Source organism: Oncorhynchus tshawytscha, linkage group LG22, assembly GCF_018296145.1.
Source record: "Oncorhynchus tshawytscha isolate Ot180627B linkage group LG22, Otsh_v2.0, whole genome shotgun sequence".
NCBI classification, from domain to species: domain Eukaryota; kingdom Metazoa; phylum Chordata; class Actinopteri; order Salmoniformes; family Salmonidae; genus Oncorhynchus; species Oncorhynchus tshawytscha.
Window position 1 is genome coordinate 587,349 of NC_056450.1, and position 16,930 is coordinate 604,278.

General features: G+C 44.1%; 1 protein-coding gene across 1 annotated transcript in view; it reads right to left on the bottom strand.

The window, feature by feature from the left end:
* Positions 1-222: 222 nt before the first annotated feature.
* LOC121840429 (cilia- and flagella-associated protein 251-like) overlaps positions 223-16,930 on the bottom strand; it is a 34,148-nt gene continuing 17,440 nt past the window's right edge. The window contains exons 3-5 of the mRNA XM_042303573.1: positions 12,981-13,084; positions 12,550-12,901; positions 223-3,854 (exon numbers count right to left, since the gene is read on the bottom strand). Coding sequence (XP_042159507.1) covers positions 3,845-3,854; positions 12,550-12,901; positions 12,981-13,084 — 466 coding nt within the window. The 3' untranslated portion in view covers positions 223-3,844. The remainder of the gene's footprint in view (positions 3,855-12,549; positions 12,902-12,980; positions 13,085-16,930) is intronic.

Here is a 16,930-nt window from a genome sequence, read left to right on the forward strand (position 1 = left end):
CATGATTTGAGAATCATGGCAAGTGGGCGGGGTAGGTCTATTCATTTATTTATTTAATACATATTCTCAATAGTTCACTATCTGTCCATTGTTTTCTAAGCCATACACACATTTGTCCCAGGACAATTTTGGCAATACAGAGAAAAAAGATAGAGAGAATGAGCAATTGGGTTATTTGAGGTTCATTGAAGGCTACATGACAAATGCAAGGGACATTTCATATAAAAAGCACACAGGTTTTATTGCATATCAATTTCATGTATAAATTCTTCATAACATTGGAAAGATTACATTTGGTATACATTTCTATCATCAGAATCATATCATTTCAATAACATTTCTTCAATAATCACAAGCATTAAAAAAACTGCAATTTCAGAATTGATCCATGTTATTCTACAATCCTTTCATTTTTTTTATTACATCTCTCTGCCACAAGCTTTTTTATAGTCATTTAAGAACCACCTGCACAATACATTTGTATTGTATTGATTTGAAGTCAAACCTACTAACCCAACCACGTACAATAAGTGCATCTACAGATTCATTTCTTTTTAAAATTTCACTTTTAAATTTAAGATGCACATTTCACAAATGGACATCATTATGACTGCTAAACACATCATGCACAATATATATTTTTTATAAACATTAACAGAGGTGATACAACTCAGATTCAAATGAAACGAGCACCATCCATTTAACCCATTTCTTTTCATTGAATGTTTTGGACATAATGCAACATTGTTTGTGAAAATACTATACCCTGGTTAGCTGAAAACATAATGAAAACGATGAGCGCGCTTCAATGGGGCAGACGTCTTGTGTGTTGTGATTCTGGATGGCCACATAGCTAGCTAGCAACAATGACAAGAAGCTGACATGTGAATCGTGGGTAACTCGTTTCAGCTAGTTTTACCTTGTTCTTGATACCATGTCTTTGTTTTGAGGTGTTTTGATTGATGACACTTCTATGTTAATATGGCAAAAAAAATGCTAGCTAGCTAAGCAACAACTGTAACTATGTATTTGAGAGACAACAATGTGATCTTTGACTTCAATGTGGATCCATAACAGCGCACACTTATTACAGTAGTACATTTCCACAAACTTCAAAGTGTTTCCTTTCAAATAGTACCAAGAATATGCATATCCTTGCTTCAGGTCCTGAGCAACAGGCAGTTAGATTTGGGTATGTTATTTTAGGAAAACATTTTTAAAAAGGGGCGGATCCTTAAGAGGATTTATGCAGCAAAACTAGTATCACCCTGCCACCTGCTGACAAAAGAAATGATTACAGTGCTTCAATTAGATGTAGATTTTTTTTCCCAAGGTCATCATTATTTTAAGTGAGGCCAGTCAGGTTTACTCCTCACAGTACAGTAAATGTGTTATGCTGGGTGTTAAAACCCCTTACAGACAATAAATACATCTCAGACACAGCTGAAGTAAGGGGTGAATTATCAAGCTATTTTTTCATTTTTTATTTAACTAGGCAAGTCACTAGAGTCAATACAACTTACAGAACCATTTGACCCTGAGAGTAAAGCTACTTCAAGTAAGGTGGGTTAGCCTCGTGGTTAGAGTGTTGGACTAGTAACTGGAAGGTTGCAAGTTCAAACCCCTGAGCTGACAAGGTACAAATCTGTTGTTCTGCCCCTGAACAGGCAGTTAACCCACTGTTCCTAGGCCAGCATTGAAAATAAGAATTTGTTCTTAACTGACTTGCCTGGTTAAATAAAGGTAAAAAAAAAAAGTCAGTGCTATCCGGGATCCTTACCTTAGCCATTTTACATTTCAATGGGGTCCCAAGGATTCCGGATAGCACAGACCCTTCAACTAAAGAGTGGAAATATGATGGCATGGTACACTGTAGTTGGACACTATCTGACAAACAACGTCTATTTCATCTATGATGGGGCTGAGATGTTCTTTTCTACAACCACATGGTCACATTTAAAAATAAGAATTCCTACAAAATGGAAACCATTCACGCAGAATCGGAGCACTGATAAACTGGTTAAGTTAACATGTTGATGGGATTTATTGTAGAGTAAAAGTGATTTGCTCAAACTTAGGATAAATTACAAGCTAACAATACAATGCCCTGGCATCCAAATCACCTGACAATCATAGTAAAGGCTGCAATTTCCAAAATAGCCAATGTAAGAATTCAACCACCTTGAACACAAAACACTCAGCATACTGGTTGCATTTGTTCAACTGAAGCGAGAATCATCAAACCACACGATAGACACAACATTGCAAACATGATCTAAATCAGTGGTTCCCAACCTTTTCCAGTTATTGTACCACCAACTGAATTTTGCTCTGCCCGTAGTACCCCTGAAGTACCCCTTCATGTGCATTTTACCAGTAGGCCCATAGTCTCCTCAAGTACCCCCTGTGGATAGACCAAGTACCCCACAGGGGTTCTAGTACCCCTGGTTGGGAACCACTGATCTAAACAACCTAGAACTACCATGTCACTATAAATAAAAGCATCCGATTGGCACACTGGTCTTTACACAAAAAAGCATTGAAACCGAGACTCACAATCTCACTTGCGTTTCGATTCAATTTCATTCCTTCAGCAACAAGTAAAAGAGAGAGAGAAAAAAAACACTTTTTCAGTTGTCACTTGTCTCCAATCGTGACCCCAAAATGTTTACCCAAATAAATAGAATCCACCCAGTCTTTAAATGAAATATAGAAGAAAGTAATCACATCATCTTTGACAGCTATGAAAACCCTTGGAAAAGAAATGCTTGTCAGGGAACAAATCCTTTTCTACGGGTTATTTGGCACATACCACTCTTGCCATGAACGTCCAGGTTATTTTGTACATCATACAACAATATCACACAATTTTGGCCCTTCACTATTTATATATTTATATTAACATTTGAGCACGGAGGTGCCTAAAAAGAGACAATACTGTTTATCAAAAAGCAAAACACAAAATGGAATCAAGTTAACAAATGAGCAAAAGAGGGGAAAATACATTATCCCCTACTCTAACCAATGGTTGTCAATGTAAAATCTCTTGCTCACCAGGCGAGACTTTGTCCTCTGTAATGCACATTATATGTTGGGGGTGGGTCAACCTCCATGATATCATCGTCCTGTACTTTCTTTATAAACCAGAGTGCCGTTTCCTGCTGTAACACTCAGCATTGTGGTATTACTGATTTCAAACAGGAATGGAGAGTGTGAAGTCATTTGATAAGATGAGGAGGATGGGGGGAGTTCTTTGGGTGAATGAGCTAGTACTCCCCCATTATGTGTTGATACTTTTGCTCCTCCCACCGAGTGAGAAGAGCGCCCCCCTATGGACATGCAATGCACATATTCCAGACCTACTGTCACTGTATATGAAGCTATTGAGAAATTGCTGTTGTAGACTGTGTCTAGATAAACGTTTTGCTCCCCTAGTAATGCAGTGGCATACTGAAACGTGACTGTCTCTGAGAGTTCAACTAGAGGGCTTCGCTGGAATGGAGTGGGGTGGTCCTTCCTGGGACGTCCTTCACCCCTCTACACGGGTGGAGCAGTGCTACTTTGATCTCTGCCTGTGAGTGTCTATCTTAGAGGCCCCCCCGTACACACTCACACACACACAGAAGGGCAGGAGCCACAAATCCTCTCTCTTCTCAGGCCAGGACTATGTGTTGTTGAGTTCTCCTCCGCAGTAGGCTTCATCCCTCCTCCTAACTCTCTTAGATGTGTCTGAGTGGGTAAAAACTGCTCGTCTCGGACGGCCCCCCTCCCATGCTCAGCCAGGCATCCAGTGAGTTCTGGGAGGATGCGTGCAAAGGGTTGTTCTCCGACAGAGAAAGCATCATTACATAAGCCTGGAGGAGACAGAGAAACAACAAAAAGACACCACCGTTGTTCAGAAACCACTTTGTGAGTCTCCGAGTTAATTGTTAGCCAATCAAACGTGGGTGTCATTATTGTCAATAAAACCCAAGAGCTGTTCCGTCTCGGATTAGGAGCATCACTTTAACCATTGCAACATGTCTTGGCATGCAAGAGGTCAAAGGTGAGAGAGCACTGTGATGCTGCTGCTTGGAGAGTAGTTAGATGAGAGGTTTAGAAAAGAGGGAGAGAGTTAATAGCTCAGTTAGTAGGTAAGCTAGGAGAGGGGAGAGCATGTCAATGAGAATAAATACTTGTTGTTATTCACGGACTTTCATCCCGACACTCCATAAAGCCACATTGAACAACCTGGCATCGTGTTTTGGCCTGGTTGTCATGCATTTTCCTCATTGTCTTTTTGTATTTCCCCTTACCGAACTCAAGCCTTTGGAAGGACGTTCAAAATTATTTGCCACTTGCTGTCTCCATCCTGGTAGCCCAGTGGTTAGCCGATCAACAGTAATCGGTTACTGTTGGACTAGTAACCGAAAGATTGCTGGATTCAATCCCCGAGCTGACAATGTAAAAATCTGTCGTTCTGCCCCTGAGCAAGGCAGTTAACCCACTGTTCCCCGGGCGCCGAAGATGTGGATGTCGATTAAGGCAGCCACCCATACCTCTCTGATGCAGAGGTGGGTAGGCCCTCCAGGTCTAATAGCCCACCATCCTCCTCTATACACCATTGTTGGCCTTCTGCAGGTCCAGACCGTTGGGGAGGCAGGGTAGGCCCTCCAGGTCTAATAGCCACCATCCTCCTCTATACAACATTGTTGGCCTTATGCAGGTCCAGACCGTTGGGGAAGCTGGGTAGGCCCTCCAGGTCTAATAGCCCACCATCCTCCTCTATACACCATTGTAGGCCTTATGCAGGCCCAGACCGTTGGGAAGCAGGGTAGGCCCTCCAGGTCTAACATTCCACCATCCTCCTCTATACACCATTGTTGGCCTTATGCAGGTCCAGACCGTTGGGGAAGCTGGGTAGGCCCTCCAGGTCTAATAGCCTACCATCCTCCTCTGTACACCCGCAGCAGCACCGGGGGAAGGGGAGGGGAAGAGCAGGGAGGAAGGATAAAGGGGAGGGGTAAGCTGAGAGGAGAGGGGATGATGGAGTAAGTAAATAGAGAAGACGGGGGAGGGAGGGATAAAGATAGGGACGGGGTAAGGAGAGGTTGTGGAGGAGGAAGGGGAAGGTGCAGTGAGGGAGGGGGGGGTTGTCCTCAGTTAGCCTAACCAATACTATCTTGTAACTCGATGGATGGACTTTTGATGGTGCATGCATGAGGGACAGATGGATGGACGGATGGATGGAGACGGACGAATGGGATAGATGGTATGGATTTGTTGTCTGAAAACAGTTCACACTACTACCGCTGAAAACCAACTTGACTGAAACCCCACTAGAGAACCTGCAAAGGGCATGATTGTTTTCCTCGTCGGTTTTGTGCATCGAAAGGCAAAGCTGGCACTAAACCAAGGAGCTAACCATGCTCAGTGTGGGGAGAGATGGTAAAGTACCAACACCAGTATTTCTGTGTTAATATTTCAGAAGAACATATGCATTCTTTGACATCCAGAATGGTGAAACAATGTATTCTGGGGGAAAATAGAGCCACAGTATTACCAACCCAAACACAGTGGGGAACACTGCTTTCAGTGAAAGGCTTTATAAAATAATACAAATATTTATAATGATATTATTCTTTTCAATAATGTTCTGAATCAATCTATTCGGTTTTAGTTAGGAAGTAAAGGGTTAACACTGAAGAGAAAAAATATCCAATCAGGAATTTTCTTTGGTGGTTTCTGGGGAAATAAGTCTACCTAGCTAAGTAAGCCATTAGCTAGGCCATTAGATGCTTGATATAAGGAATCTGGCATTTTAATGTTTCAGGGCAAAGTTTTGGAGTGACAGTGGAATCAACCAATCACATTGACTTGCAATGGGTGGGACCATTTTTACAAAAACTTATGGAAACTTTTTCTTTCTCAAAGGCCAACAGGCCACTGTCCAATAGTGAGCAGTGGTGTTCCCACGGTCTACCTAGCTAACTGTTGTTGTAGGCTAGTTTGCAGCAGCTGCAGCAGATGTTATCAAAGAGGATTTTGTTGCTAATTTGTTAGCTTGTCCCTTTTCAAGAATAACTTTCAACAAGAAGTTACATTTTAAATGATCATCATCTGGTGAGTGGAACTGGTGTTTTAATTGCAGCTCGCATGCTGTTTGTTAGCCATCTCTGACAGTAACGTGAAAACCTAAACAGTCTATCTTGTGCTAACACACACAGAGACATGAACAATCATGAACAATCATGAACAATCATGAACAATCATGAACAATCATGAACAATCATGAACAATCATGAACAATCACCCACAAACACCCACAAACACACAGTGAAACCCGGGCTACCTAAATATGGTTCCCAATCAGAGACAACGATAATCACCTGACTCTGATTGAGAACCGCCTCAGGCAGCCATAGACTTTCCTAGACAACCCTACTCAGCCACAATCCCAATACCTACTAAAACCCCAATACAAAAACACACCACAAAATAAACCCATGTCACACCCTGGCCTGACCAAATAAATAAAGAAAACACAAAATACTAAGACCAGGGCGTGACAGGTTGTGTTTTTGTATTATGATTGTGACCTAATACTAAGCTTATCCTTTCCATCGGCCCTATGCAGTGGTGTAGAGGTGCCTGGAGAAGTGGGTCCTGTGTGAAGGAAAGGCGCCCTGTGTGAAAAATCCTATGTTTTCCTATAGATTATTCAGATGTACACTCTCAAAATGACACCAAAAAAATTATAATAATAATCCTTAAACCATTTTTGAGGACGGGGAAAAATCGAAAATATATATTTTTGGAGGGTCTAGTTACCCTTTAAATCAATTGAGCAAAACAAATGCCCTCCCCATTGATACAAATGGGCATTATATCATTCTGTCAGGTAGGCCAACATTATGTTCAACATTTTAATTGGGAAGGTTTTTGGAGAAAGCCTTTAGAAATGTTCATGCAAACAGTGGATGATGACTGAAATGGCCATTGAAAATAGCCTACGAACCAAGATGAGGGACCAACCTTATTCAATAGGTTTGCATACCCATTGTTGCCTTAGCGAGCGTTTATTGGTAGAAGGTGGAACATCTTTCCTACCTACCAGCTACCGATGTCATTCTTCTGTGAGCTGCTCCATGCCACAACCTTTTGAGAGCTGCACTCTTGCTGCTATTTGCACGTGTGAATATATTTCATGTGCTTTGCGACTGTGTAGGCTTTTTTGTGCATCATTTCTTTGATACGCAACAGTAGGGAGGAAGAAGTGAGTATAGGCAATGCCCACTGAAAAAAAGGTGGCTAAACCTGCACTACATCACTGGCCCTTTGTGTTTCAGAGAAAGTGCGCTCTTTGACCTACTTGAGTGTGCTGTCCATTCAGCATCAAGACCTTGTCACACACTGAAGGCCCAATAGGCTCAACACTGGGGAAACAGGTATATCATTTTTTTTTATGAGTAGGCAAGTCTGTTAACAATTTCTTATTAACAATGATGGTCTAGGAACAGTGGGTTAACTGCCTTGCTCAAGGGCAGAACAACAGATTGTTTACCTTGTCAGTTCAGGGATTTGATCTAGCAACCTTTCAGTTGCTGGCCCAATGCTCTAACCGCTAGGCTACCTGCCCCATCTCCCCTGACTAATAAGGGCAGGTAGTGTAGTGTGCAACTTTTTAACAATTTCCCCCATTCTTCCTTACCAGCGAGTCAAGGAAATTCAAACAAAGTTTGAAGATATTTTTCAACTAAAGTAAAGGACAGTTGTAGATATGTGGTAGTCGTGGAGTAGGGGCCCGAGGGCACACAGTGTGTTGTGAAATCTCTGAATGTATTGTAATATTTAAAAAATTGTATACTCAGGTAGATTAGCTGCTGCCTTGGCAGGAACTAATGGAGATCCATAATAAACCCCAGGAAGAGTAGCTGCTGAATTGGAAGGAACTAATGGAGATCCATAATAAACCCCAGGAAGAGTAGCTGCTGAATTGGAAGGAACTAATGGAGATCCATAATAAACCCCAGGAAGAGTAGCTGCTGAATTGGAAGGAACTAATGGAGATCCATAATAAACCCCAGGAAGAGTAGCTGCTGAATTGGAAGGAACTAATGGAGATCCATAATAAACCCCAGGAAGAGTAGCTGCTGAATTGGAAGGAACTAATGGAGATCCATAATAAACCCCAGGAAGAGTAGCTGCTGATTTGGAAGGAACTAATGGAGATCCATAATAAATACACATACAGTAATGTTACGGGTAAAGTAGGAATCCCAGGTTTCAATAGACAATAAGATATTCATGTTTTAAGAAAAGAGTGTATGTATTTCTAAAAAAAAAAAATATTTGTCACATGCTCCGAATACAACAGGTGTAGGTAGACCGACCTTACGGTGAAATGCCGAATACAACAGGTGTAGGTAGACCCTACGGTGAAATGCCGAATACAACAGGTGTAGGTAGACCTTACGGTGAAATGCCGAATACAACAGGTGTAGGTAGACCTTACGGTGAAATGCTGAATACAACAGGTGTAGGTAGACCTTACGGTGAAATGCTGAATACAACAGGTGTAGGTAGACCTTACGGTGAAATGCCGAATACAACAGGTGTAGGTAGACTCTACGGTGAAATGCCGAATACAACAGGTGTAGGTAGACCTTACGGTGAAATGCCGAATACAACAGGTGTAGGTAGACCATACGGTGAAATGCCGAATACAACAGGTGTAGGTAGACCTTACGGTGAAATGCCGAATACAACAGGTGTAGGTAGACCCTACGGTGAAATGCCGAATACAACAGGTGTAGGTAGACCTTACGGTGAAATGCCGAATACAACAGGTGTAGGTAGACCCTACGGTGAAATGCCGAATACAACAGGTGTAGGTAGACCTTACGGTGAAATGCCGAATACAACAGGTGTAGGTAGACCCTACGGTGAAATGCCGAATACAACAGGTGTAGGTAGACCATACGGTGAAATGCCGAATACAACAGGTGTAGGTAGACCTTACGGTGAAATGCTGAATACAACAGGTGTAGGTAGACCCTACGGTGAAATGCCGAATACAACAGGTGTAGGTAGACCTTACGGTGAAATGCCGAATACAACAGGTGTAGGTAGACCTTACCTTACGGTGAAATGCCGAATACAACAGGTGTAGGTAGACCTTACGGTGAAATGCCGAATACAACAGGTGTAGGTAGACCTTACGGTGAAATGCCGAATACAACAGGTGTAGGTAGACCTTACGGTGAAATGCTGAATACAACAGGTGTAGGTAGACCTTGAAATGCCGAATACAACAGGTGAAATGCCGAATACAACAGGTGTAGGTAGACCTTACGGTGAAATGCCGAATACAACAGGTGTAGGTAGACCTTGAAATGCCGGTGAAATGCCGAATACAACAGGTGTAGGTAGACCTTACGGTGAAATGCCGAATACAACAGGTGTAGGTAGACCTTACGGTGAAATGCCGAATACAACAGGTGTAGGTAGACCTTACGGTGAAATGCCGAATACAACAGGTGTAGGTAGACCATACGGTGAAATGCCGAATACAACAGGTGTAGGTAGACCTTACGGTGAAATGCCGAATACAACAGGTGTAGGTAGACCTTACGGTGAAATGCCGAATACAACAGGTGTAGGTAGACCCTACGGTGAAATGCCGAATACAACAGGTGTAGGTAGACCTTACGGTGAAATGCCGAATACAACAGGTGTAGGTAGACCTTACGGTGAAATGCTGAATACAACAGGTGTAGGTAGACCTTACGGTGAAATGCTGAATACAACAGGTGTAGTAGAACTTACGGTGAAATGCCGAATACAACAGGTGTAGGTAGACCTTACGGTGAAATGCCGAATACAACAGGTGTAGGTAGACCTTACGGTGAAATGCTGAATACAACAGGTGAAATACAACAGGTAGACCTTACGGTGAAATGCCGAATACAACAGGTGTAGGTAGACCTTACGGTGAAATGCTGAATACAACAGGTGTAGGTAGACCTTACGGTGAAATGCTGAATACAACAGGTGTAGGTAGACCCTACGGTGAAATGCTGAATACAACAGGTGTAGGTAGACCTCACGGTGAAATGCTGAATACAACAGGTGTAGGTAGACCTTACGGTGAAATGCTGAATACAACAGGTGTAGGTAGACCTTACGGTGAAATGCCGAATACAACAGGTGTAGTAGACCTCACAGTGAAATGCTGAATACAACAGGTGTAGGTAGACCTTACGGTGAAATGCCGAATACAACAGGTGTAGGTAGACCTTACGGTGAAATGCTGAATACAACAGGTGTAGGTAGACCCTACGGTGAAATGCTGAATACAACAGGTGTAGGTAGACCTTACGGTGAAATGCTTACTTACAAGCCCTTAACCAATAATGCAGGTCTAAGAAAGAAAAAGGAAAAAAATGAATAAAAGTAACAAATAATTAAAGAGCAGCAGTAAAATAACAATAGCGAGGCTATATACAGGGGGTACCGGTACAGAGTCAATGTGTGGGGGCACTGATTAGTCAAGGTAATTGAAGATATATGTACATGTAGGTGGAGTTATTGGGGGAGGGGGGAAATACAAATAGTCTGGGTGGCCATTTGATTAGATGTTCAGGAGTCTTATGGCTTGGAGGTAGAAGCTGTTTAGAAGCCTCTTGGACCTAGACTTGGCGCTCAGGTACCGCTTGCCGTGCGGTAGCAGAGAGAACAGTCTATGACTAGGTTGGCTGGAGTCTTTGACAATTTTTAGGGCCTTCCTCTGACACCGCCTGGTATAGAGGTCCTGGATGGCAGGAAGCTTGGCCCTGGTGATGTATTGGGCCGTACACACTACCCTCTGTAGAGCCTTGCGGTCAGAGGCCGAGCAGTTGCCGTACCAGGCGGTGATGCAACCAGTCAGGATGTTCTTGATGGTGCAGCTGTAGAACCTTTTGATTTTTTTGGCCGGTAGAAGCGGTTTTATGCAATGAATGAATGGAAGCTGATCTTTTTTTGTTTTTATTGCGCTGGTCTTGGCTGTCCGAGACCGAGTCAAGACCAAGTAAAATCTTCCTGACACCAAGACAAGACCAAGTCAAATCTTCCTGACACCAAGACAAGACGAAGACACTCTATGTGATCTTGAGACAGGTACAACGCTGACCGACACTGATAGGGACAGAAAGATAGGTACAACACTGGCCGACACTGATAGGGACAGAAAGACAGGTACAACACTGGCCGACACTGATAGGGACAGAAAGACAGAAAGACGGGTACAACACTGACCGACACTGATAGGGACAGAAAGACAGGTACAACACTGACCGACACTGATAGGGACAGAAAGACAGGTACAACACTGACCGACACTGATAGGGACAGAAAGACAGGTACAACACTGACCGACACTGATAGGGACAGAAAGACAGGTACAACACTGACCGACACTGATAGGGACAGAAAGACAGGTACAACACTGACCGACACTGATAGGGACAGAAAGACAGGTACAACACTGACCGACAATGATCGGGACAGAAAGACAGGTACAACACTGACCGACACTGATAGGGACAGAATGACAGGTACAACACTGACCGACACTGATAGGGACAGAAAGACAGGTACAACACTGACCGACACTGATAGGGACAGAATGACAGGTACAACACTGACCGACACTGATAGGGACAGAAAGACAGAAAGACAGGTACAACACTGACCGACACTGATAGAGACAGAAAGACAGGTACAACACTGACCGACACTGATAGGTACAGAAAGACAGAAAGACAGGTACAACACTGACCGACACTGATAGGGACAGAAAGACAGGTACAACACTGACCGACACTGATAGGGACAGAAAGACAGGTACAACACTGACCGACAATGATCGGGACAGAAAGACAGGTACAACACTGACCGACACTGATAGGGACAGAAAGACAGGTACAACACTGACCGACACTGATAGGTACAGAAAGACAGAAAGACAGGTACAACACTGACCGACACTGATAGGGACAGAATGACAGGTACAACACTGACCGACACTGATAGGGACAGAAAGACAGGTACAACACTGACCGACACTGATAGGGACAGATAGACAGGTGGCGATGGAATGGGACTATGAGAGTTCTATCTGCATCCCAACACTCTATCACCATCTAACTCTCATTGAACTCATTGTACTGCCATCGTAGGGAGGGCAGATCATGCATGGCAGGTCGTGCAATATTGAACTGTATAAGTCGTGTTAGTTGGAATGGGAGGAGACAGGGGTGGCCGTTGTGATTGGGTGGATTTGTTTGTGAAGGTGTGGTGTGCTGTATGTGACTGCATGACTTTGTCTGTAGTTGTGTCTGTCCCTACAGTATGTCTCTATTCTACCACTACCTGCTGGTCTGATGATGGTAGTTGTGTCTGTAACTTGGTCAGAAGTCTGTAACAGGAAAAACATACCAGTAGTTGTGTCCGTAACTATGTCTTTGGTCTATTAGACAGGACATTGTGTCTGTAAAAAAAGCTTGTATTCTGCCAGACAAGACATACCTGCGGGTGTGTTTGTAGCTTATAGCCAACGGTGTGGCTTCCTCCGATCCCTCCCCCTCTTCATCTTCGTATGCCCCCGGTGTGACCATGGTGATCGGGGAGGGGGATTTGGGCGCTTCGTCCTGAAATTTCTCCACCAGGCTGCCTTCTTCCTCCTCCTCTTCATCATCTCCCTCCACCTCCTCCTCCTCTAGCCCCCGGGAGCTGGACAGGCCGTGGCTCGACGGACGCTCCTCCTCCTTCAGGCTGCCTTTGTCCTCCTCTTCATCATCTCCCTCCGCCTCCTCCTCCTCTAGCCCCCGGGAGCTGGACAGGCCGTGGCTCGACGGACGCTCCTCCTCCTTCAGGCTGCCTTTGTCCTCCTCTTCATCATCTCCCTCCACCTCCTCCTCCTCTAGCCCCCTGGACAGGCCGTGGCTCGAGCTGGCTGCCTTTGTCCTCCTCTTCATCATCTCCCTCCGCCTCCTCCTCCTCTAGCCCCCGGGAGCTGGACAGGCCGTGGCTCGACAGACGCTCCTCCTCTGTAAGTTCTGACCTGCAACAACGAGAACCGTGAGGTCAGTGGCTGTACAATATATATTGTATTGATTTAGCTCTTTATTCATAGTTTACAAAAATGTGTTCCATTCATTCATACCCACAAAAATGTACAGTATTTTATCCTTGAAATGTCTTGGTTTATATGAAACCCTCATTGGGTGTAATCTGTGGAACAATATCATTGCATCCAAATAGTCTAAGTCCTTTTTCTCTCCTTGCTTCCTTTCCTTCATCTGCACTGATGTGAAAGAGCTAACTGGTCATCAAAAGCAGCCAATGTAGACTTACTGTTTACTGTTCCCACCCATTCTGTCTTGGCCAGATGAGCGGAGATGAGGGAGAGGAGACGGGGAGACGAGGGCCTTCCCCCAAACCCACCTCGCCTCCATTAGGACTTTGATTGGGATTTATAGGCCCACTGCCCTACCTGCCTCAGTGGGCCACTGGCCAGGCATCCCTGCTGTTTGTCTATCTGTCAATAGGCAATGAGTCATACTTTGCAGAGCCATAACTGAGCTGTCAGGAGCTCTGTTGACAGCGAGCAGAGACCCAGTCCAAGCAAACAAACATGCATGTTGACAATCGGTGAGAAACAGAGCCGAATGAACAACTGGCTATTTCCTAACACGCATACTGGACAAGAGGGCCAAGCTCAAAGGGCTCCTTCGGGCCCCGATTCTAGAGGCTGTGTATGTGTGTATGTGTGGGGAGGTGGGCTGCTCTGCAAACAGGCCATCAGCACACCAGACATTGCAACCTGCTGCCCTTCACATTTTTAAGCCCCCTGGTCTCTGCAGCTTATCGCCTCATGATGTCATTTCCTCAGGGTGAGCCCTCCGAGAAGCCGCTGCCACAGAGCGGAGGGCAGATGGACATCAAACTAGATGGGGTACTTTCCTGGAGTAAGCGGGACAGAGGGCTGTTCTCCTCTTTCAATCTAGATTAAATATCCTACAATCAAATTGGCAGGGGCTGTGTGTAATGGGGGGGTGTATAGGGAGACAAGCACGGCTCTGACGCAGAGCCCTCCATTGTGTCACTTAGTCTAAACACATCAGCAGTATGTTTGTGTTAGCGGCCTGCAGTTTTTCCTCCTTTAAAAGTTGTCATACTGCAGAACACCCTGCCTGCTGCAGCATTCTGTGGCACGTCATTTAATTCTCAGCCATGTTTTCTGTGACTGCAAGTCATTGCTAGTTTGACCAGCAGAGGGCATCTTTGAGAAGCATTTGATAGTCTTCCATATTGCACCATGCGGGCTTTAGAATGGTCAAAGGAAGTCTGAGCAGTGGGCCATCGTGTACAATGGTGAAGAGTCTTTGCAGTGTGTAGATGGTGCAGGTATCATTGCCAGAATGATCCAGCTTCGTTGCATTGCTCGGCAAAAATCCTCTGTTCCTGCTCCCTTGTCCCTCGTCTACATTGATACAAATCAGAACTTGATAAGGTACTAAGATGTATAATGTCTCCATCAAATCTAAGAAGTTATTTTATCTTTTTTATTCTTACTTATTCCTAGACACATTTTCAATGATGTATGAAATGGGAGTTGTTCTTCATCAACTGGTAATACATAAATAATGAAGCAGGTTAATAGGTTCAACATTTCACTTTTCATTCCAATGTGGTTTTTTCAAGATACAACAGGCAAGTATATTATTTTGTGTACATATTGCATATTTCCCATCACCTGATGAACAACCACAGTACCAGTCTGGTGTTAATCTTTCTGTGCTGTATTGACGTATCCTGAAAATGACATCTGCTGCTTTAGATTCAACGGTCATCTGTTATTCAAATGTAGAGATTGCCAGATGTTCACTGTCCCAGGAACAGGCCGTGGAAGCTTTATTGCTGGCAAAATGTCCATAACCAGAGGTAATTAAACTGTTCTGTGTTGTTTTTATCTCTTCCTCTCTGCCTGTCTTGTTGTACATGGAACCTACATGGAACCTGTCTCATCCACCTCTTCTGTGTGGGATGCACAGGTTGTCTGGGAGGAAGATATGTGTTCCTACCTCATCTGTCTGGGATATGTGTTCCTCATCTGTCTGGGATATGTGTTCCTACCTCATCTGTCTGGGATATGTGTTCCTACCTTCTGTCTGGGATCCACCTCTCTGTCTGGGATATGTGTTCCTACCTCATCTGTCTGGGATATGTGTTCCTACCTTATTTGTCCGGGATATGTGTTCCTACCTCTTCTGTCCGGGATATGGATATGTGTTCCTACCTCATCTGTCTGGGATATGTGTTCCTACCTCATCTGTCTGGGATATCTGTCTGTGTTCCTACCTCATCTGTCTGGGATATGTGTTCCTACCTCATCTGTCTGGGATATGTGTTCCTATATGTGTCCTACCTCATCTGTCTGGGATATGTGTTCCTACCTCATCTGTCTGGGATATGTGTTCCTACCTCTTCTGTCTGGGATATGTGTTCCTACCTCTCTGTCTGTCTACCTCATCTGTCTGGGATATGTGTTCCTACCTCATCTGTCTGGGATATGTGTTCCTACCTCTTGTCTGGGATATGTGGGATATGTGTTCCTACCTCATCTGTCTGGGATATGTGTTCCTACCTCATCTGTCTGGGATATGTGTTCCTACCTCATCTGTCTGGGATATGGATATGTGTTCCTACCTCATCTGTCTGGGATATGTGTTCCTACCTCTCTGTCTGTCTGGGTCTGGGATATGTGTTCCTATATGTGTTCCTACCTCATCTGTCTGGGTCTGGGATATGTGTTCCTACCTCATCTGTCTGGGATATGTGTTACCTCTCTGTCTGGGATATGTGTTCCTACCTCATCTGTCTGGGATATGTGTTCCTACCTCATCTGTCTGGGATATGTGTTCCTACCTCATCTGTCTGGGATATGTGTTCCTACCTCATCTGTCTGGGATATGTGTTCCTACCTCATCTGTCTGGGATATGTGTTCCTACCTCATCTGTCTGGGATATGTGTTCCTACCTCATCTGTCTGGGATATGTGTTCCTACCTCATCTGTCTGGGATATGTGTTCCTACCTCATCTGCGGGACAGATCTACAGCATTTCAGAGAGTTGGAATAATCACCCTTTAAGTACAGAGGGGAACCTGACACCTCACCAGCTGTGGCATTTCGGAATGCTCCAAACACCTGTGCACAGTTTTGTTTTTGCCTTAGCACTACACAGCTGATTCAAATGATCAAGTCATCATCAAGCTTCAAGTGGTATTTACACCTGCATTGCTTGCTGTTTGGGCTTTTAGGCTGGGTTTCTGTACAACACTTTTAAGGTATCAGCTGATGTAAGAAGGGCTATATAAATAGATTTGATATTAATTTGTGATCTGGTAATGTAAAAGTCTAATAATGACATTATCTTCTATGGTTTGTCCTCATGTGTCTGTTTTTCAGCATAAAGTATTCTTTGGCCACTTAGTGTGGACACCAGGTGAGACCACACACACACACAGTAACAGTCTCTCTCCATCCATCCCCCCTTCTCCCTAAATCCTCTAGGTTATATCAGCTGTGTCGGTGAACCCCTCCCGCATCTGAATTGGCTGACACAGAGTGCACAGCATGATCAGAGGTGAGAGGTCACTTGGTTGGGTCAACAGGAAGTATTATTAAAGAGATGCTTTACATTGAAATACAGACAGATGTTGTAGTCCCAGAGTTAATGATCCAAGGTCAGTTTGCATTTCACCTCCTGATGATTATGATGACTGACCGTGTTAGAATAAAAAAAAACAAGGCTTAATCATGCTCTCTATCTGTCACTCGTCTGCAGGTATGTTTTGATATGCGAGTGGAAGCCAGTCCCGTCATCGCCACCTCACCCGCTCTTA